Raw genomic sequence first — 14,745 nt, forward strand, 5'->3', positions numbered from 1 at the left:
ATTATTTTATTCGCCATATCTTTAAAGTTGTGCTTGGATTGCAGTGAGTCCATTTAGTGGCCATCTGGTTAGGTTTCGTGCATATCGTATGATCTTCTCCCTTTTTCTTCCTTCCCCTCGTAGCCGAGAAGTTATAGAAACATTCGGGAGATGAGTTGACTACTGACATTTCAGCACCTTCATTTTCTGGGCGGGGTAATACATCGAGTCACTTCACAACTCAGTTTTTCTGGCCATATAGGCGTCACATAGAAGAGGAGAGGTAATAAAGGTTCAAATGAAGTAGTCCTTTTTATTCACCTTGGAAATGTAACTTTTGGTATTCTAGAACAATTGGGTATATCACCAGCCTCCCTCCTCGGATTTTAGATATAACCCTTGAGGACCGCCGCCTCAGCGTTCAATATCGAAGACCCAGCTGCTCCAATAACCGCTAAATGATGTTAGTCCTTGCGCACTGCAGTAAGGAAAAGAAACAGGATGAGGACTTACTGTTATGACTTAAAGCCACGAATTTGAGATCAAAGATCCCACTATCATCTTGTCTAATTCTTCCAACGCTAACTGTGTACCCGTTTTGTGTATTGCGATCTAATCTTGGCTGTGGCCTATCCGGCTCGTCCATAACCGCAATGGCCGGCTCTGGCGCCGACGGACATCCTAATGTCTGAGCTTCACTAACATATTCTCTCATAGCCTTCTTGACCTCTTCAGCGGTAGGTTTAGGTCCATCACGGTTCTTGAAGCGGAGAGACACACAGGCCATGTGGCCATCTAGAACCGCGACTCTGTTGCAGGCTGCCGAAATTTTCAAGTCGGACTGATCCTCAAACCCAGTGATTTCCGAATTGACCTTTCCAAGAATCTTTTGCGCTTCCGTTTCTAATTTATCTTCCTCACCAGAAATGAATGGAACAACATTGTCAAGAATATCCATGCTGCTTACTCCTGGATAGCCGGCACCGCTGACAGCTTGCATGGTGACTACGCTCACCTGGTCGACTTCTCCGAAAGCTTTTTGGATGGCGGCGAAGGGGATTACTATACCGATGACGGCACAGTTGGAATTGCAGACGAGGAAACCTTTCTTTAAGGAGTGGGCACGGCGTTGATGAGGGATGAGGTCGAAATGTGGAAGGTTGACTGTGGGGACAATGAGAGGGACAATTGGATCGCGGCGGTAGTTTTTGGCATTGGAGAAAACGGCTAGTTCAGCCTTCATAAATTCCATCTCTAGATTATTCATCCTTGTAAGCATTGCCCTTTTTTAAAACCGTCGTGCCGTCTCACAAATGAAACTGCTGGAGCGACAAGGAGGTTGTGAATCTAGTAGAGAGGGCTCATACCAATATCACCCGCAACATCAGCATCTAATCCACTGAATACAATATCACAATCCGCGAATTCGCTTGCTTTGCATTCCTTGACCACTAGATCACCAATCTCGGCGGTCATAGGGAAGGCTTGTTTCCATTTGACAGCATCTTTGTATTTCTTGCCTGCGGAACGCGAAGAGGCTCCTACGGCGTGCAGTTTAAAATATGGATGTTGGGCAAGGAGGAGAATGAATCTTTGGCCAACAGAGCCGGTACATCCAAGTACACCTATAGAGGAGATTAGTTTGTCCCATGTTATGAGGAAGCGAAAACGGAAGGGAGGGAAATGCGAGGATGGGTTGTGATGAGGGGTATATTTGAGGATTGACATACCACAACGCTTGGTGGGAAATTGAGTTGCCATGATGTGCAATTGATATGGCTATGGGTGTTGCGATATGAGGAGCCTACTGCGACAATTGTAAAAAGGAAATCTATGGAGAATATGAAAAGTTAAAAGTGTTTATGGAGTGTGACTGTTCCAATGAAATGGAAATCATAGTGGGGGCTGGCGCAAGGCTGGACTATTTTTTCTATCGAGTGCCGACCTCGGGCATGCAAGGCTGAAAATAATTCTTCCATGGAAATAATCGAGTTTTGCCACAAAATAATTTCTGTTGCAATGGGGACTGGTCGAGTCACATTGTGAAAAGACTAATTTAATACTCCTACTTGAGAGTTTTTGATGCCTCAAACATTCAAATGTTCAAACATAGAACAAACGGACAGCTATTGAACACTTTAGATGTGCTGTCCAAGCCGGACATAACCCTTTCTCACACCTTCGACAAATGATCAGGGTAGAGTGGTTCATTATTTTGAGTTATTGCTATTCCTCTATCATACATTCATCCTAAGCTTTTATGATCGTCAATTTGAGGTCCTTAATATTGGCTTGCTGAGTTCTGGCACGCTTTCTGTAAAATCCTGTTAGTATGATATAGGCACAAAAAGAATGTACGTTTGTCCATACCAATTGCTCCAAATACCAATTGCAAATTGACATGTTCCCTTGGTTTTCATCCATGCAGTTGGTAAAGCTCTTGACTTGGAAGCCACAGTTTGGTTCGCCAAATTGATTCTTCTCTTGAGTTTGGGCTGCTACAGCATTATCTTGGGCAGCTTCGGGTGCGCTAGATCCACCGCCGAAGAAACCGGTAATGGCATGGCCTAATGAGGATCCGATGGCGACACCTCTATAGATTTGCGATCAGTATTTCACCTTGGGAAATACATTTGCAGGAAGGGAACTCACGCTGCAGTGCTAGCCACTTGTCCGATTAGACCTGGACCAGAAGAACTCTGGGTTTGTGGAGCACCTGCTTGTGCTTGAGGAGCTGCCGGGGGAGCTGCACCAGAAGCTGGCCTTGGTGGGTATGCAGCAGTAGTTGCTGGTCGGGTTTGCTGAACGGTAGGTGGTCTGCTGGGGGCTGAGACTGTTGGACGAGATGGGACGCTTCCCCTTCCGGATCTTCCTTGACGAGGCATATTTATTTGACGAATATAAAGAGACGGGTAGATGAGTTGAAGTTTTTAGGTGTGGTGTTGCTATTTTGCCTTAGAGTTGGGAAGTTGAAGTTGTTGAATGGTGACCAATGAGATACTTGATGAATTTATCAATCCCGGAACATGCTCTATTCCATTCACGCGAACTATTTCCAATCAGGTTAGCTCAGCCTTAACGTTGTGGTGTGTACACGTGATTCTACTCCGTGGATCCATACTCCATACTCCGTATATAGCAGGAAACATTATGAGCTCAAGGTTATGAGGAGAACGATATTTAGAGAATACCTTTCACTCTTTTGCTCTTTTTGAAATCCAAAATCTAGATCTATATGACTATGATTATAAACAGGATCTTGAGAAAATAGCTTTTATTGCTTCTTTCTTTTTTATGTCTAAATAATTATTGTTCAGTAATTGAGACTCTAAAGTTGTACTTTGCCGTGAAAAATCATGGTATCATCCCTAAGCTAAGTCCCAAACGCCGTCATCCAAATATGCATACAGCCAGTTAATCTCATATTTATATCCCAACTATCAGAAAGTTTCAGTTCTTGCTCTTGCTCTTGACCTTCTTTAACTTGCTCTTTGATTTCTTCTCCTGGGCTCCCCGCTTAGACTTTTTGGATTTGGAGTTGGAAGTGGAAGAGCTATCCTCCATCGACTCCACTGGTGCTGCTACTTTCGCGGTCTTTGACTTTTTGCTCTTGTGTGCTATTGCGTCAGGCTCATCGGAAGAGTCAGAAGATGAATCGGAGTCATCAGATTCATCTGAAGTTTTTGATTTTGCACTATTGGATGTTGTTGTTTCTTCATTCCCTTTTCTTTTCTTTGATAGCTCCTCGAATCTGATATGAGACTTGGCTCTCTCCTTCGCCATTTGCTCCGCTCTTTGCAAATCATACTTATCATTTCCACTCTATAAGATAAGCAAAGTCAGTATATATTCCCAGGCCATCCAATTGAAGAGGAATAAGATGATCTTACTAGTCCTGCCTTGATGAATCTTCCAGCGGCGCCTTTAGCTAATTTAAGACTCCTATCTGACGCGACTGCGACGGGAGGATTCTCGGTAAGTTTTATCTTCTCAAAGTATTGCTTCATCCGCGTAAGCTCAGTGAAAACGGAATGTTCACGAGCATTGACACCATTAAGTCGTAGGTATGCTGATGGGATGAATTAGTATAAAAGTACAGGGTGCGACCGACATGAGTGGTGGGAAAGCCTACAGAATAATATGGATTCAATAGCGTATGTGACGAGAGTATAAAGTTTTGCCTTGTCTAACAAAGGTAACTTGCTTGCGAATTCCGGAATGGTTTTTTGAATGAAAGGAGCAACAGCATCTTCTATATCATCAATATCATCATCAAGTTGTTCGAGTAACGACAAAATCTTAGTAGGATCCATTGCGAATTTGGGATGTTGAAGTAGTAGCCGATGTAGGTGGTGGTCGTAGATATGGATTGAATTGGTTGAACTGGTATTGACGATTGCTTGTCTCTTGTCTCTTGCTATTTGTGTTTTTTGTTATTCGTATTCGTAATTTTCGAAACTTTCCTGACCTTTTCTTGACCTTTCAACCAAAAGTATCAATGACCTGAGCTAAACCTTTCTTTTAGAAATTTTAGTGGAATATCCCGGAGCTGGCCGGAAGAAAGCGGCCGCATCAATTCCATTTAAATTGGCGTCTTCCAATTGGATTACACATTGCCTTGCAGGGATGTCAAGATAAATATTCTTTCAAGTGCTTAATCAACATTTTTCTCGATTTTGGATATTTGAAACGTGAATGATATTTATTATTTACTTGAGTCTTTTCTGCAATATAACTCGCAACATTCGCCTCCCATTCGTACATCTACGCACTTCCTCTTTCTCTTATATCTTGTCCATATGCGGAGTTTACATATTATATGCGAATAGACTTCATTTAGTTTTATTTTATACTAAGCCGTAGTCTCAAATATACTCGACTTAGCTTCATTGCCCCCACTGAAAAGGAGCTATAACTTTCGCCCCATCCCATACAGAGTCGACAAAATTCTATCCTCCGTCATTATCCGTTACAATCCTACTCTTTTTTCCCTTTGCGGATGTGTACACAGACGTGAAATCTGACTCCCTTGGTTTCGAGTGCAGACGATTGCAATAACGACAGAGTAGACATCTTGTTTCTGCTTGTCTGCCATGAGTTCATTTCAATAACCATTGAGAGTGTTCATCCTGTCTTTTCCAAGGTGCGGTCGTCCGCTGTGGCGGGTGCTTGCTCAAAACCCTCAAAATTGTCGATGGCTCTCAGGTAGCAGTTCCTTGGGCCGGGTGGCCACTCGCACTTGGTCGAGGCAAAACGAGACATACTGGTGGCCGAGGCGGAAAGTAGGATTGCATGCCAGCTTGTCATGCATCTGGGGTTCAGAGAGAGATGCCACCACCAGCGGACCTTTTAGGAGTTATGCGAATAGTAGCAATGGACTCAATGCAAGCGATGGATGGTCGGACGACGACATCACGAATCAAGAAGGGAGACACAAACATATTATGCCCAATGATCATGCATATACTATGGATATAGCCCTGCAGGATGAACAGGAACTGTACTCGTGCAGTGAAGAAGAAAATAATGCATCATTGATCGAATCTGCCAGCTCGGATTACCGTTTGAGATGGGAGGCTGACATGAAATTGTCGCCAGGACAGCTACGGAATAACTTTGACTTAGCAGAGCCTGCGAATCCTCAGGTCTCTGAGGTTGGCTCTGAAACCTCGTCTTCTTCATACTATCCGGTCACAGCTGTGGAATTGACCGGTCAGGAGTCACCTGCAATGCCTTCTTACCAGAATGGTCAAGAAAATTTGCAGTCAATTCAACAAGCCAACGTTCATTACAAACTACCATCTCAATATTCAACTCACCGAGAGGACAGGTCTATATCACGCACCGTCCATGTCCTAGGGACAGGGCCCATTGGGCAATTCATTGCATATAACCTTGCTGGAATGGATTGTCCGCCGCCTGTTACTTTACTGATGCATCGACCACTGTTAATTCAACAATGGCATCAAAGCCAACAAGTTCTGAGGGTGTTCAAGGATGGAATCATAAGGGAACAATCAGGTTTTAATGTTGAACTATCCGCAAATTTCAATATTCCTGGGCCTGATTCAGAAACCGGTACCATCAAGCACAGATTTGGATACACTGAGGATGTGATAGACAACCTGATCATCACTACGAACGGGGACAAAACTGTGGCGGCACTCACGTCAATAAAGCATCGTCTCCGCCCCAATTCAACGATATGTTTTGTGCAACATGGAGCAGGTGTTATCGAGGATGTTAACAAACATGTTTTCCCAAATTTGCCAGATCGTCCTCATTACATGCTTGGTAATTTATCTCATGGATTGTTTGCAACAGACCAACTATGGACCGTGGCTCAAACTACGCAGGGACAGCTAAAGCTTACCATTCCCACAACTAACAACAATGCCTCCGCTGATGGACTATTGTCTGAAAGCACAGATAGGAAGCTCCTGAACAACTGGGCCCCATCTTCAAGATACCTGTTAATGGTACTAAATCGATCTCCTCAACTTGAAGCCATAGGCTTAAACTATCCTGAGTTTATGAATTTTCATCTCGAATACATAGCCGTCAATTCCGTCATTGGGCCGTTGTCTGTCATCTTCGATTGCTCAAACGACCACCTTTTATACAATTTCCAAGCGAGTCAGACGATGAAGTTCCTTTTAAATGAGATTTCGCAAGTTTTGAAAACCCTTCCAGAGCTCGCGACAGTCGCAAACGTTAACAAACGTTTTGGACACCGCAGGCTAACAAGCATGGTATTATCTGTGCTTGCTCGCAGCGGGGAAAATGTGACATCTATGTTACACAACGTTAGGAAGGGGATGAGAACGGACATTGACTTTTACAATGGCTACCTCGCTCGACGAGCTAAAGAGTTGGAGATTCCCTTTACCTCAAATGAGCTAGTTATAAGTATGGTGAAAGCAAAACAAGCCATGAAATCCAGAGAGATGAATTCACACATACCGGTGGTTGATCGGAGATAAATGGGATGCATAGACAAGATGGAATGGTGGGCCGGGGTCTGGTTATGTATTACTGTGTATAAATGTATGTTTATGTTAGAATTAGCAGCACCTGTATAGTACGTCTTAGATATCTGATATGGCTGAGTCACCTGTCAAAGTGACGCTGTAGATTATAGGTTATAGATCAATGAAGATTGCACATATGCCTCTCTTACATGTTTTAATACTCGAATGCGGCTACTTTATGCTACTGTGATGATGCGGCGAGGAGGTTAAAGGGTTAGGAAAGTGGCAGCAACCGAATGAATGCTTGTCAGAGATATTCGATCAAAATTCAACCAACCTTTTAATTGACTGAGGTTAAAGTCATAATATGTTAGCATTCACCTATATAATAAGAGGATGGAAGGTACTCGAGTAATAGCATTCATTCACCCAGTCACCCATGGCCATTCACTATTGTGATGTATCACTGATAGTCTTTTTAGCTCAACGAGGGGTAATCATGGGCCTTCGCCAAACTTTTGGGGTTGCAGTAGAACCACCAAAACTACCACAAGGCTGATTACCGCAAAGCACAACCAACACCCCTCATTTTCTTCGACCAGAAATAAACAAAAATCACACAATCACGACCTTAAATATGGAAGACGACGATTTAGCACAAGTGGGTCATAAAAAGAAACTTGCCATGATTCAAAATTAATTGTTCTTCAGATCAGAAAAGCTCGACTTGAGCAACTGAAATCCCAAGGCGGAGGTGGTGGTCGACCAGGCGCGGCAGGTGGCAGCGGAGGACAAGACGAGGGCAGACAGTGCGCTTTATGCTCCCGTACATATAAATTAATTCACTAATGTTTTGTGCAACAGGCAGCAAGAAGAAGCGGCTCGTCAATCTATCCTGACACAGATCCTCGAACCCGAAGCTGCAGATCGTCTAGGTCGCATTAGACTTGTGAAAGAGTCCAGAGCTGTTGATGTTGAAAATCGTTTGATTATGTTGGCGAGGTCGGGTCAGTTGAGACAGAAGATTACGGAAGAACAATTGAAGGATTTGTTGAGCAGTGTATCCGAAGCCCAAGAGAAAGAAGAAAAGATTGTGGTTACCAGGAGGAAGGGCGCTTGGGATGATGATGATCTTTTGGATTTATAGTTTGTGGTTGGGAAATTTGGGAATGATTCAGCGGGCAGATATTCCAAGAATGGAATCTAAAATGCTGGGACAATCTTGGCCCTCCGAGGAATAGGAGTTAATATTGCGAGTGTTAGGGAAACCTTTACTACTATGGCATCAAATTACTATGGTATCAAGTCTTCCTCAAGTTGCTTTTTGAGCCTTTTTCCTCTCCTTCTCCGCCCGCCTAATCTCTCTAAGGTCGAGCGGCTTCTCAATGCCTAACTCCTCTCTCAATTCTTCAACACTCCTTTCCAACTGCTCCTCCCAATAGACATTAATAAGCTCATCTGCTTTCAAGCCATTCGTTAACGCCCAAGGTGCATAAATCGTGAAGAATCTCCTCCTCTCTGCTGGCTTCAAGGACATCACAGCAAACATACTCAAGCCCGTCATGGGCAACAGAGTATTGGCAAACTCAAAGGCCTTGAGCGCCACTTCGCCTTCCCGCACAATAGGTAATCCCGTTATAGCGTGGTAGAAATCATGGCATTCGCGATATCGCTGCATAACATATGCACATTCTTCATCATCAATGTATTTTACTGAATCTCGTGTATCAGGCGAGACTCCTTCACGGTCTAACCAATCTGCGTAGCAGCGGCCTACGGCGTTCGTGGGGAGTGTCCGGAGATGTTGCATGGAAAGTGTTTTAGAAGATATGCGAGGGCGATCGCGTAAGATACGTCGGCCTGTGGGAGAAGAAAGCATGGCATCACGGAGACGGTAAATGAAATATGGTGTTGCGGTTGCTTCTCCGCAAGCAGCTATGAGATCTAATTCACCAATTAGTTGTGACCAAATGTATACTACAATTATTTAATTCATACCTGCACGATAAGGGTTGAAGAATGCCATAATTGCTGAGCCTACAGCCAAACCACTTCGCTCAATGGAAGTAAGTGGTACATGGCCGGGATAATTTGGAGTTGGACGATGAAGTACACTGAAGCTTCTTGTAGCTATAGTTATTGAGCAGACAGTAAGTAGTTCCCTGGGCAGACGGGCTGCCTGGGTATATAGACCTGGAGACAGAGACAGAGACATACTTCGAATGTTTCCCAAAATATATTGTGCCTTCTAGATGTTGAGGGCATAGATGTTGAATTGTAACGAGAGCTTCAATTGCATTACCTGCCGCCCTTTCATCGGGAGAGCTCTCGGCAAAAGCAGCACTAGTAGAAGAGTTTAATTCTGCAACTTACTAGTCCGTACTTGGGCACAATGAATGAATGACACTTGAGTTAAGAAGGTATGATTGATCTCGAAATACGGATATTTCCGTGAGTGAATGCCTATATCTAGTAGTTCTAGGTAAAGCTGGTGGGAAAATATTCACATAATGAATCAATCTCATAGCACGCATTCCGATCTCCTGCAACAAGCAGATTCTCCGTCCTCTAATAGTGCGAACATAGACATGCAAGTACATGAAGAGTTTACAAAATGGGCTGTTGATCATGGCGCCATCATCGATGGAGTCTCGCCGTTCCGATTTCCAGGAAAGGGTTTGGGACTGGTTGCGAACAAGAATTTCGAGGTACAAGAGCTGCAATGGATTGTTATACCTCTTTTCGAATATTCCTGTGCTTGCTAATCTATAATAGATAGGCGATACTCTGGTGCGGGTGCCCATAAAGGTGCTTCGTAAATCTACAGATGTGCCTTCTCAGTATTCCGGGTTGGCACCAAATGTAAATGTTCATGCGCTTCTGGCTCTGACCTTGGATTCTCTGCTCGGGCCAGAATGGAAAGCCGCCCTTCCTTCCAAACAAGACATGCATAGCTCCATGCCCTTGTTTTGGGATCCCTCGTTATCGGAGCTTCTTCCATACTCAGCGCAAACTCTCCTGAAAGTGCAGAAAGAGAAGATCGGCTCCGCCTGGACAGTTATCTGTAAAGCGTTCCCGGAACCACCAATATCGTACGATGAATTCATGTACAACTATAGTATTGTCAACAGTAGAACATTTTATTATCTCTCACCAACTATCAAATCCTCTAAACTCCAACCACCGAAGGAGGATCGCCTTGCGTTGAACCCATTCGCAGACTACATGAACCATAGTTCACAACCCACGGTTAATGCGACCCTTAGTCGCGCTGGCTACACACGTGAGCAAAATGATTCCTTTAGTGTTTCACTTCCTTATAATCTTTACCGCCGGTCTCCTTCTGATTTCATGTTATACACACACATATATATATATATATACCTTGCACCTTCAATGAAGATGTACGCCTAAGCTCTCATCATCAACCGTCACTAACCCCTAACTTTCTAGTTACGGCCTCACAGCCGATAAAGGAAGGTTCCGAAGTGCATATTTCATACGGAAGTCACAACAACGATTTCTTACTCATCGAGTACGGGTTCATACTAGATAAAAACCGGTGGGACGAGGTAACCTTGGATCCATGGATAACACCTTTGCTGAATCCAGACCAAAAAGAAAACCTCAAAGAAATGGGGTTTCTTGGTAACTACCTCCTGGATCGAGACACCATTTGTTATCGCACGCAGGTAGTCCTAAGGATTCTCTGTCTACCATTAGGAAGATGGAAAAGATTCGTGCAGGGATTGGAAGGCGAAGAAGTTTCTCAGGAGGCGGCGGACAAAGTTTTGTTCCAAGTACTAATCGCTGGCAAGGCAGACGTCATGGAAACAATTCAGAGGATAAACAAAACACGCGCAGGGCTGAATGGCCAGAGAGATACGTTGAATGGACGCTCAAAACAGCTTGTTATGCTGTTGGAAGGGGCCTTGAATCGAATAAAATGCTGAAGCTCACCAAGCTCACTGCGATTATATGATGATCTCCTCGGTCTCCTTTAATTTCAAGATATGTCATTCCTATGTTATTTTTGTCGCCTTCCAACGTCTATTCGATTACTGGTCTATCCAACTACGACAATGGTATTTATAGCAAGTCCGCTTATCAGTCAATCTGATGATTTCTGTCTCACTAAAACAGCACGATGCACTGCTTTAGACACTAAATACTCAACCAAATGCGCTTCGAGAAGGGAGAGCATTGCTAACTCCCGGAGGGCGTTGCTTAAGAGATCGAAGAAACTGTGAGAGTGAACAAGAAATGAATAGTTAAAAGAAAGCAATTATCTGACAGCTCAGAATACATCCATCGCGTAAGTCGCACTTCTATGGTACAAGCTTTATTTCGAAATACAGTCAAGAACTGAAAGTGCTCATTATTCCAAATGTCAAATATGCCATAACCCCAATGCCAACGCCCTTTCCATTCTCCAGTTTTGCGTATTTCGAGGTGTAATCATGAAATGTAATACTCAACGTTGAATCTACCTCATTCTGGTCTCGGTCTTTTGGCGCCGTGGGGATTTTGCCAATCGCCACCAGCATTTTGGTTTTGTTGGAAAAACGCAGGATTAAAATGTGGTTGCATAGGTTGAAAACCGTTCCCACCTGATTTTTAAAGTCAGTCATGAACGTGATATCTCTATGTAGTACTTGTGATCACTCAGTAAGAAAGCTCCTGTACGTACCTTGCATTCCCCCTCCCATCTGTGCCATGTTTCCCATATTCATAGGCATACCCATCCCTCCCATGCCGCCCATTGGCATCCCTCCCATAGGCATCGCTCCCATCATACCGTTTGCCATTCCCCCTCGACCTCCTCTCATACTTCCAGGTCCACCGCGCATGCCACCCATCATTCCTCCACGGTTAAATCCGCCAAACTGACTTCCCATGGGATTTCCCTGAAATCCTCCACCCATTGAAGAATTAAACCCGCCACTCATAGATCCTCCTGCCCCGGAGAAGTTGCGGTTGAAGTTGCCTTGATTCATGTTGCTGTTCATACCTCCACGAGAAGAGTTGTAACCACCACCACGACCACGGAAATTACCACTAAAGTTACCTGTACTGTGACTGCCCCGCTCACTGTTGTAACCTCCTGGCCCCGAGCTCGATCGGCTATTTTGGCCTTCTTTAGTGGCACGGGCAGGCGCGTCCTTGGGTAAAGTACGGAATGGATTGACATTTGGATTGTGGTATGTAACTGTCTGCTTCTTGACATATTGTTGACCTTCGCCGAAAGCGTCAATCTTTCGTTTCGGCTGCAGTTGCAGCTTGTTGGGACGTAAATTCCACGTAGGCTTGTCTGTGCTTAAAGTCAGTGGAGGTTCGGCATTTTAAGACTTTGGTGTATGGTAGAATACCCCTTGCTTTTTCCATTGACTTTATGTTCAGAAAAAGTCATTTCCTTCAGCTCATCTTCCACCTGAGCCTGATTAATCCAACCCCGGACATCATCATCGGTATTCCACCAATGCAACTCGGATATGAGCAAGGCCGTAGTCGCTCCTTGATCGATTGGACGATCATCGGAGCCCTCCTTTCTTTTTACTCCTTGTTGTTGAGGGGCCTGTTTGGGTATGTTGAGAAGATCTTGCCCTGACTCGTCGGTACTCTTTATTTTCTGATGGCCTTCAATGAGTTTATCCTTCTCATTACTAACCTTAATATCTACGTAATCGTCGTCTTGGTCTTCGTGTTTACCATTAGTCTCGGCAACTGGGACGATGGAAGCTTCAACACCATCAATCTTGACATCACCTTCGTCATCTCTTTTGAACACTGCATCCTGTTCAGCGTTGGTATCTCCATAGATGTCAATGTCGAACTCGTCGTCAGCCATGGTGTCTAAATGTACACACAAGGTACCTTAAATTTTAAATGAAGGGTGAATCTTGGCTGAAAAATGATGTCTTGTATTGCTTATGAACAGTTTTGGGTTGATGTTATACCACAGGAAATTGGATTCTGTGAAAAGATAGCAACAGGATCAGCGCGTGAAAACAGAAGGGCCATTAGATGGTAAAGTTCAACGCGTGTGTAGCATTGGAAGTAGAGTTCGAAATACATGGGATAGAATTTAATGAATACGTACACTCCTTAAACCTGGAGGATATTGCCAACAAATGAGGTCAAAGTCCGAGAGCCTTCTTTGGCAACTGCAGACAGAATGGAGATGAAAGACGAAGCTCTGTGCTTGCAGTCTCTTTAGATTTCTGATGTAAAGAAGCCCAACAGATTGATCAACAGCCTATGCTGAGATATTGGAAGAAAGAGGCGAGGCAAGAAAAACGCGATCCAGCCTGAAATTGAAAAGCAGAAGTGAAGATGTCAGTTGTCCAAATTCCTTGTTCATGAAAAGCAGCAGTACAGAATAACCGAAGCCTTGCTGTACAATTCCGTCTTCCTTCAAAAGCCCTCCACGTCGAGTATTTATTTATTTATTTATTAAATTTCCGAAAACAGAGGTAATTGTTGGAGGCCAAGATGAAGAGAAGATGGCGCTCGACTGAATGCGACCAAATTCTCCAGTCGATGTGAAGCTTCGCAATTCGTGTCTTTCGTGACAACCTGAGGTGCAGCAGTACAGAACAACTGCAAGTCGAAAAATGTGTCACTTGCGTTCTGCGGAGGTAAAATCGACTGTGAAGTCGAGAAAGATCTATGCTTATATTGTTAAGTTGATTGGATTGGAGAGGACTTATGGTTGAGATAATTCCGTGTAGTATTTAAAATATTGGTCGCGATATTGCGCTGAGCTAAAATTCTAGGGAATGGTTGATGTTGATGTCGAAGGTAGATAGGTTGGTAGGTTGGTATCCGAAGGAATAGAGGAAAGATTGATGATTTAGAAGAGTATAAAAGTAGTAAATCAAGGAAGAAAGCGGTTGTAATATATCGAACGTCAATGGTGATGGGCGATGGCGATGGTGACGACGACAACGATACTGATATGAATAGAAAGGAAGTTGTACTTTCTCGTAGAATTTCTTTCTTTCATTTCTTCTTCTCCATCTGTTGTTTCTTTCGCTCGCGCGCCGCTGAGCAGCTATCAGTCAATGCCCAGCGTAGGGCTCTTTGCTATTTTGGTCTAGTTGCTGTCCCCTGGCTAGCCCAAGTAGCTTAGATAAGCGGGGCTCATTATTGGCCTGAGGATCAACATTCTACACCAAGTAGCAAGCATTAGTAAGCAGATACTACTAGCTAGCCTTCACTTTTCCATCATTCTTATTGGATCAATTAACATGCTTAATTTCTAGAGGCTACCTTATCTGGCTTCTTCGAAATTCAACTACCTAATGCCAATACCACCACTACTGCTACAACTTCACATTCATTCACAACATAATCCTGTCAATCAAACACTTTCAATATAAGGGACATTGAGAACTTGAACTGCAACTTAAGTTCTCTTATCAAAGCTTCATTCGAAAAAAGAGTTATATCAAGGATCAAATCCGATCTGGTCCTGTCCTTCATACCTCCTCATCTCTTCACCTCAACTTTTTCACAAACCAAACATGGCAGACCAAATTCAGGAGTTTATGGATGTCCCAAAAGACTTTATCAAAGACGGTACTCAATTCATCAATAAATGCACAAAGCGTAAGAATCCTCATCTGCCGTTCTTAAAAGCACCTCCATATTAACACATTATAGCTGATCGTCGCGAGTTCATCAACATCGCCCGAGCTGTCGCTATGGGATTTGTCATCATGGGCGCCGTCGGATATATCGTGAAATTGATTCATATACCACTCAACAACATATTGGTCGGTGGCGCGTAGTT

At 43.8% G+C, this 14,745-nt stretch overlaps 11 protein-coding genes across 11 annotated transcripts; 5 read left to right on the plus strand and 6 right to left on the minus strand.

Annotated features, from left to right (window-relative positions):
- Positions 1-365: 365 nt before the first annotated feature.
- Positions 366-1,740, minus strand: SS1G_13162 (hypothetical protein; the record flags this gene model as incomplete). The annotated part of the gene is made up of 4 exons (XM_001586019.1): positions 366-433; positions 493-1,233; positions 1,347-1,604; positions 1,710-1,740. 4 exons carry the CDS (start codon positions 1,738-1,740, stop codon positions 366-368), a joined length of 1,098 nt encoding a protein of 365 aa, XP_001586069.1.
- A 520-nt stretch (positions 1,741-2,260) lies between these two features.
- On the minus strand, positions 2,261-2,864 carry SS1G_13163 (hypothetical protein; the record flags this gene model as incomplete). The annotated part of the gene is made up of 3 exons (XM_001586020.1): positions 2,261-2,293; positions 2,350-2,572; positions 2,632-2,864. The coding sequence occupies 3 exons, from the start codon at positions 2,862-2,864 to the stop codon at positions 2,261-2,263; spliced, it is 489 nt and encodes a 162-aa protein (XP_001586070.1).
- A 565-nt stretch (positions 2,865-3,429) lies between these two features.
- Positions 3,430-4,292, minus strand: SS1G_13164 (hypothetical protein; the record flags this gene model as incomplete). The annotated part of the gene is made up of 3 exons (XM_001586021.1): positions 3,430-3,801; positions 3,870-4,048; positions 4,112-4,292. The coding sequence occupies 3 exons, from the start codon at positions 4,290-4,292 to the stop codon at positions 3,430-3,432; spliced, it is 732 nt and encodes a 243-aa protein (XP_001586071.1).
- An 811-nt stretch (positions 4,293-5,103) lies between these two features.
- On the minus strand, positions 5,104-5,241 carry SS1G_13165 (predicted protein; the record flags this gene model as incomplete). The annotated part of the gene is made up of 1 exon (XM_001586022.1): positions 5,104-5,241. The coding sequence occupies one exon, from the start codon at positions 5,239-5,241 to the stop codon at positions 5,104-5,106; it is 138 nt and encodes a 45-aa protein (XP_001586072.1).
- Positions 5,242-5,307: 66 nt separating this feature from the next.
- SS1G_13166 (hypothetical protein) lies at positions 5,308-6,962 on the plus strand (the record flags this gene model as incomplete). The annotated part of the gene is made up of 2 exons (XM_001586023.1): positions 5,308-5,377; positions 5,458-6,962. 2 exons carry the CDS (start codon positions 5,308-5,310, stop codon positions 6,960-6,962), a joined length of 1,575 nt encoding a protein of 524 aa, XP_001586073.1.
- Positions 6,963-7,587: 625 nt separating this feature from the next.
- On the plus strand, positions 7,588-8,097 carry SS1G_13167 (hypothetical protein; the record flags this gene model as incomplete). Its single annotated transcript, XM_001586024.1, has 3 exons — positions 7,588-7,611; positions 7,662-7,759; positions 7,815-8,097. The coding sequence occupies 3 exons, from the start codon at positions 7,588-7,590 to the stop codon at positions 8,095-8,097; spliced, it is 405 nt and encodes a 134-aa protein (XP_001586074.1).
- Positions 8,098-8,359: 262 nt separating this feature from the next.
- SS1G_13168 (hypothetical protein) lies at positions 8,360-8,976 on the minus strand (the record flags this gene model as incomplete). The annotated part of the gene is made up of 3 exons (XM_001586025.1): positions 8,360-8,376; positions 8,502-8,885; positions 8,949-8,976. The coding sequence occupies 3 exons, from the start codon at positions 8,974-8,976 to the stop codon at positions 8,360-8,362; spliced, it is 429 nt and encodes a 142-aa protein (XP_001586075.1).
- A 562-nt stretch (positions 8,977-9,538) lies between these two features.
- Positions 9,539-10,932, plus strand: SS1G_13169 (hypothetical protein; the record flags this gene model as incomplete). Its single annotated transcript, XM_001586026.1, has 4 exons — positions 9,539-9,658; positions 9,726-10,233; positions 10,404-10,491; positions 10,773-10,932. The coding sequence occupies 4 exons, from the start codon at positions 9,539-9,541 to the stop codon at positions 10,930-10,932; spliced, it is 876 nt and encodes a 291-aa protein (XP_001586076.1).
- A 509-nt stretch (positions 10,933-11,441) lies between these two features.
- SS1G_13170 (hypothetical protein) lies at positions 11,442-12,798 on the minus strand (the record flags this gene model as incomplete). Its single annotated transcript, XM_001586027.1, has 3 exons — positions 11,442-11,560; positions 11,641-12,266; positions 12,320-12,798. The coding sequence occupies 3 exons, from the start codon at positions 12,796-12,798 to the stop codon at positions 11,442-11,444; spliced, it is 1,224 nt and encodes a 407-aa protein (XP_001586077.1).
- A 766-nt stretch (positions 12,799-13,564) lies between these two features.
- Positions 13,565-13,666, plus strand: SS1G_13171 (predicted protein; the record flags this gene model as incomplete). The annotated part of the gene is made up of 1 exon (XM_001586028.1): positions 13,565-13,666. One exon carries the CDS (start codon positions 13,565-13,567, stop codon positions 13,664-13,666), a length of 102 nt encoding a protein of 33 aa, XP_001586078.1.
- Positions 13,667-14,476: 810 nt separating this feature from the next.
- SS1G_13172 (hypothetical protein) lies at positions 14,477-14,743 on the plus strand (the record flags this gene model as incomplete). Its single annotated transcript, XM_001586029.1, has 2 exons — positions 14,477-14,561; positions 14,616-14,743. The coding sequence occupies 2 exons, from the start codon at positions 14,477-14,479 to the stop codon at positions 14,741-14,743; spliced, it is 213 nt and encodes a 70-aa protein (XP_001586079.1).
- Positions 14,744-14,745: the final 2 nt, after the last annotated feature.

This window comes from Sclerotinia sclerotiorum, genomic scaffold, assembly GCF_000146945.2.
Source record: "Sclerotinia sclerotiorum 1980 UF-70 scaffold_23 genomic scaffold, whole genome shotgun sequence".
In the NCBI taxonomy this organism is placed as follows: Eukaryota; Fungi; Ascomycota; class Leotiomycetes; order Helotiales; family Sclerotiniaceae; genus Sclerotinia; species Sclerotinia sclerotiorum.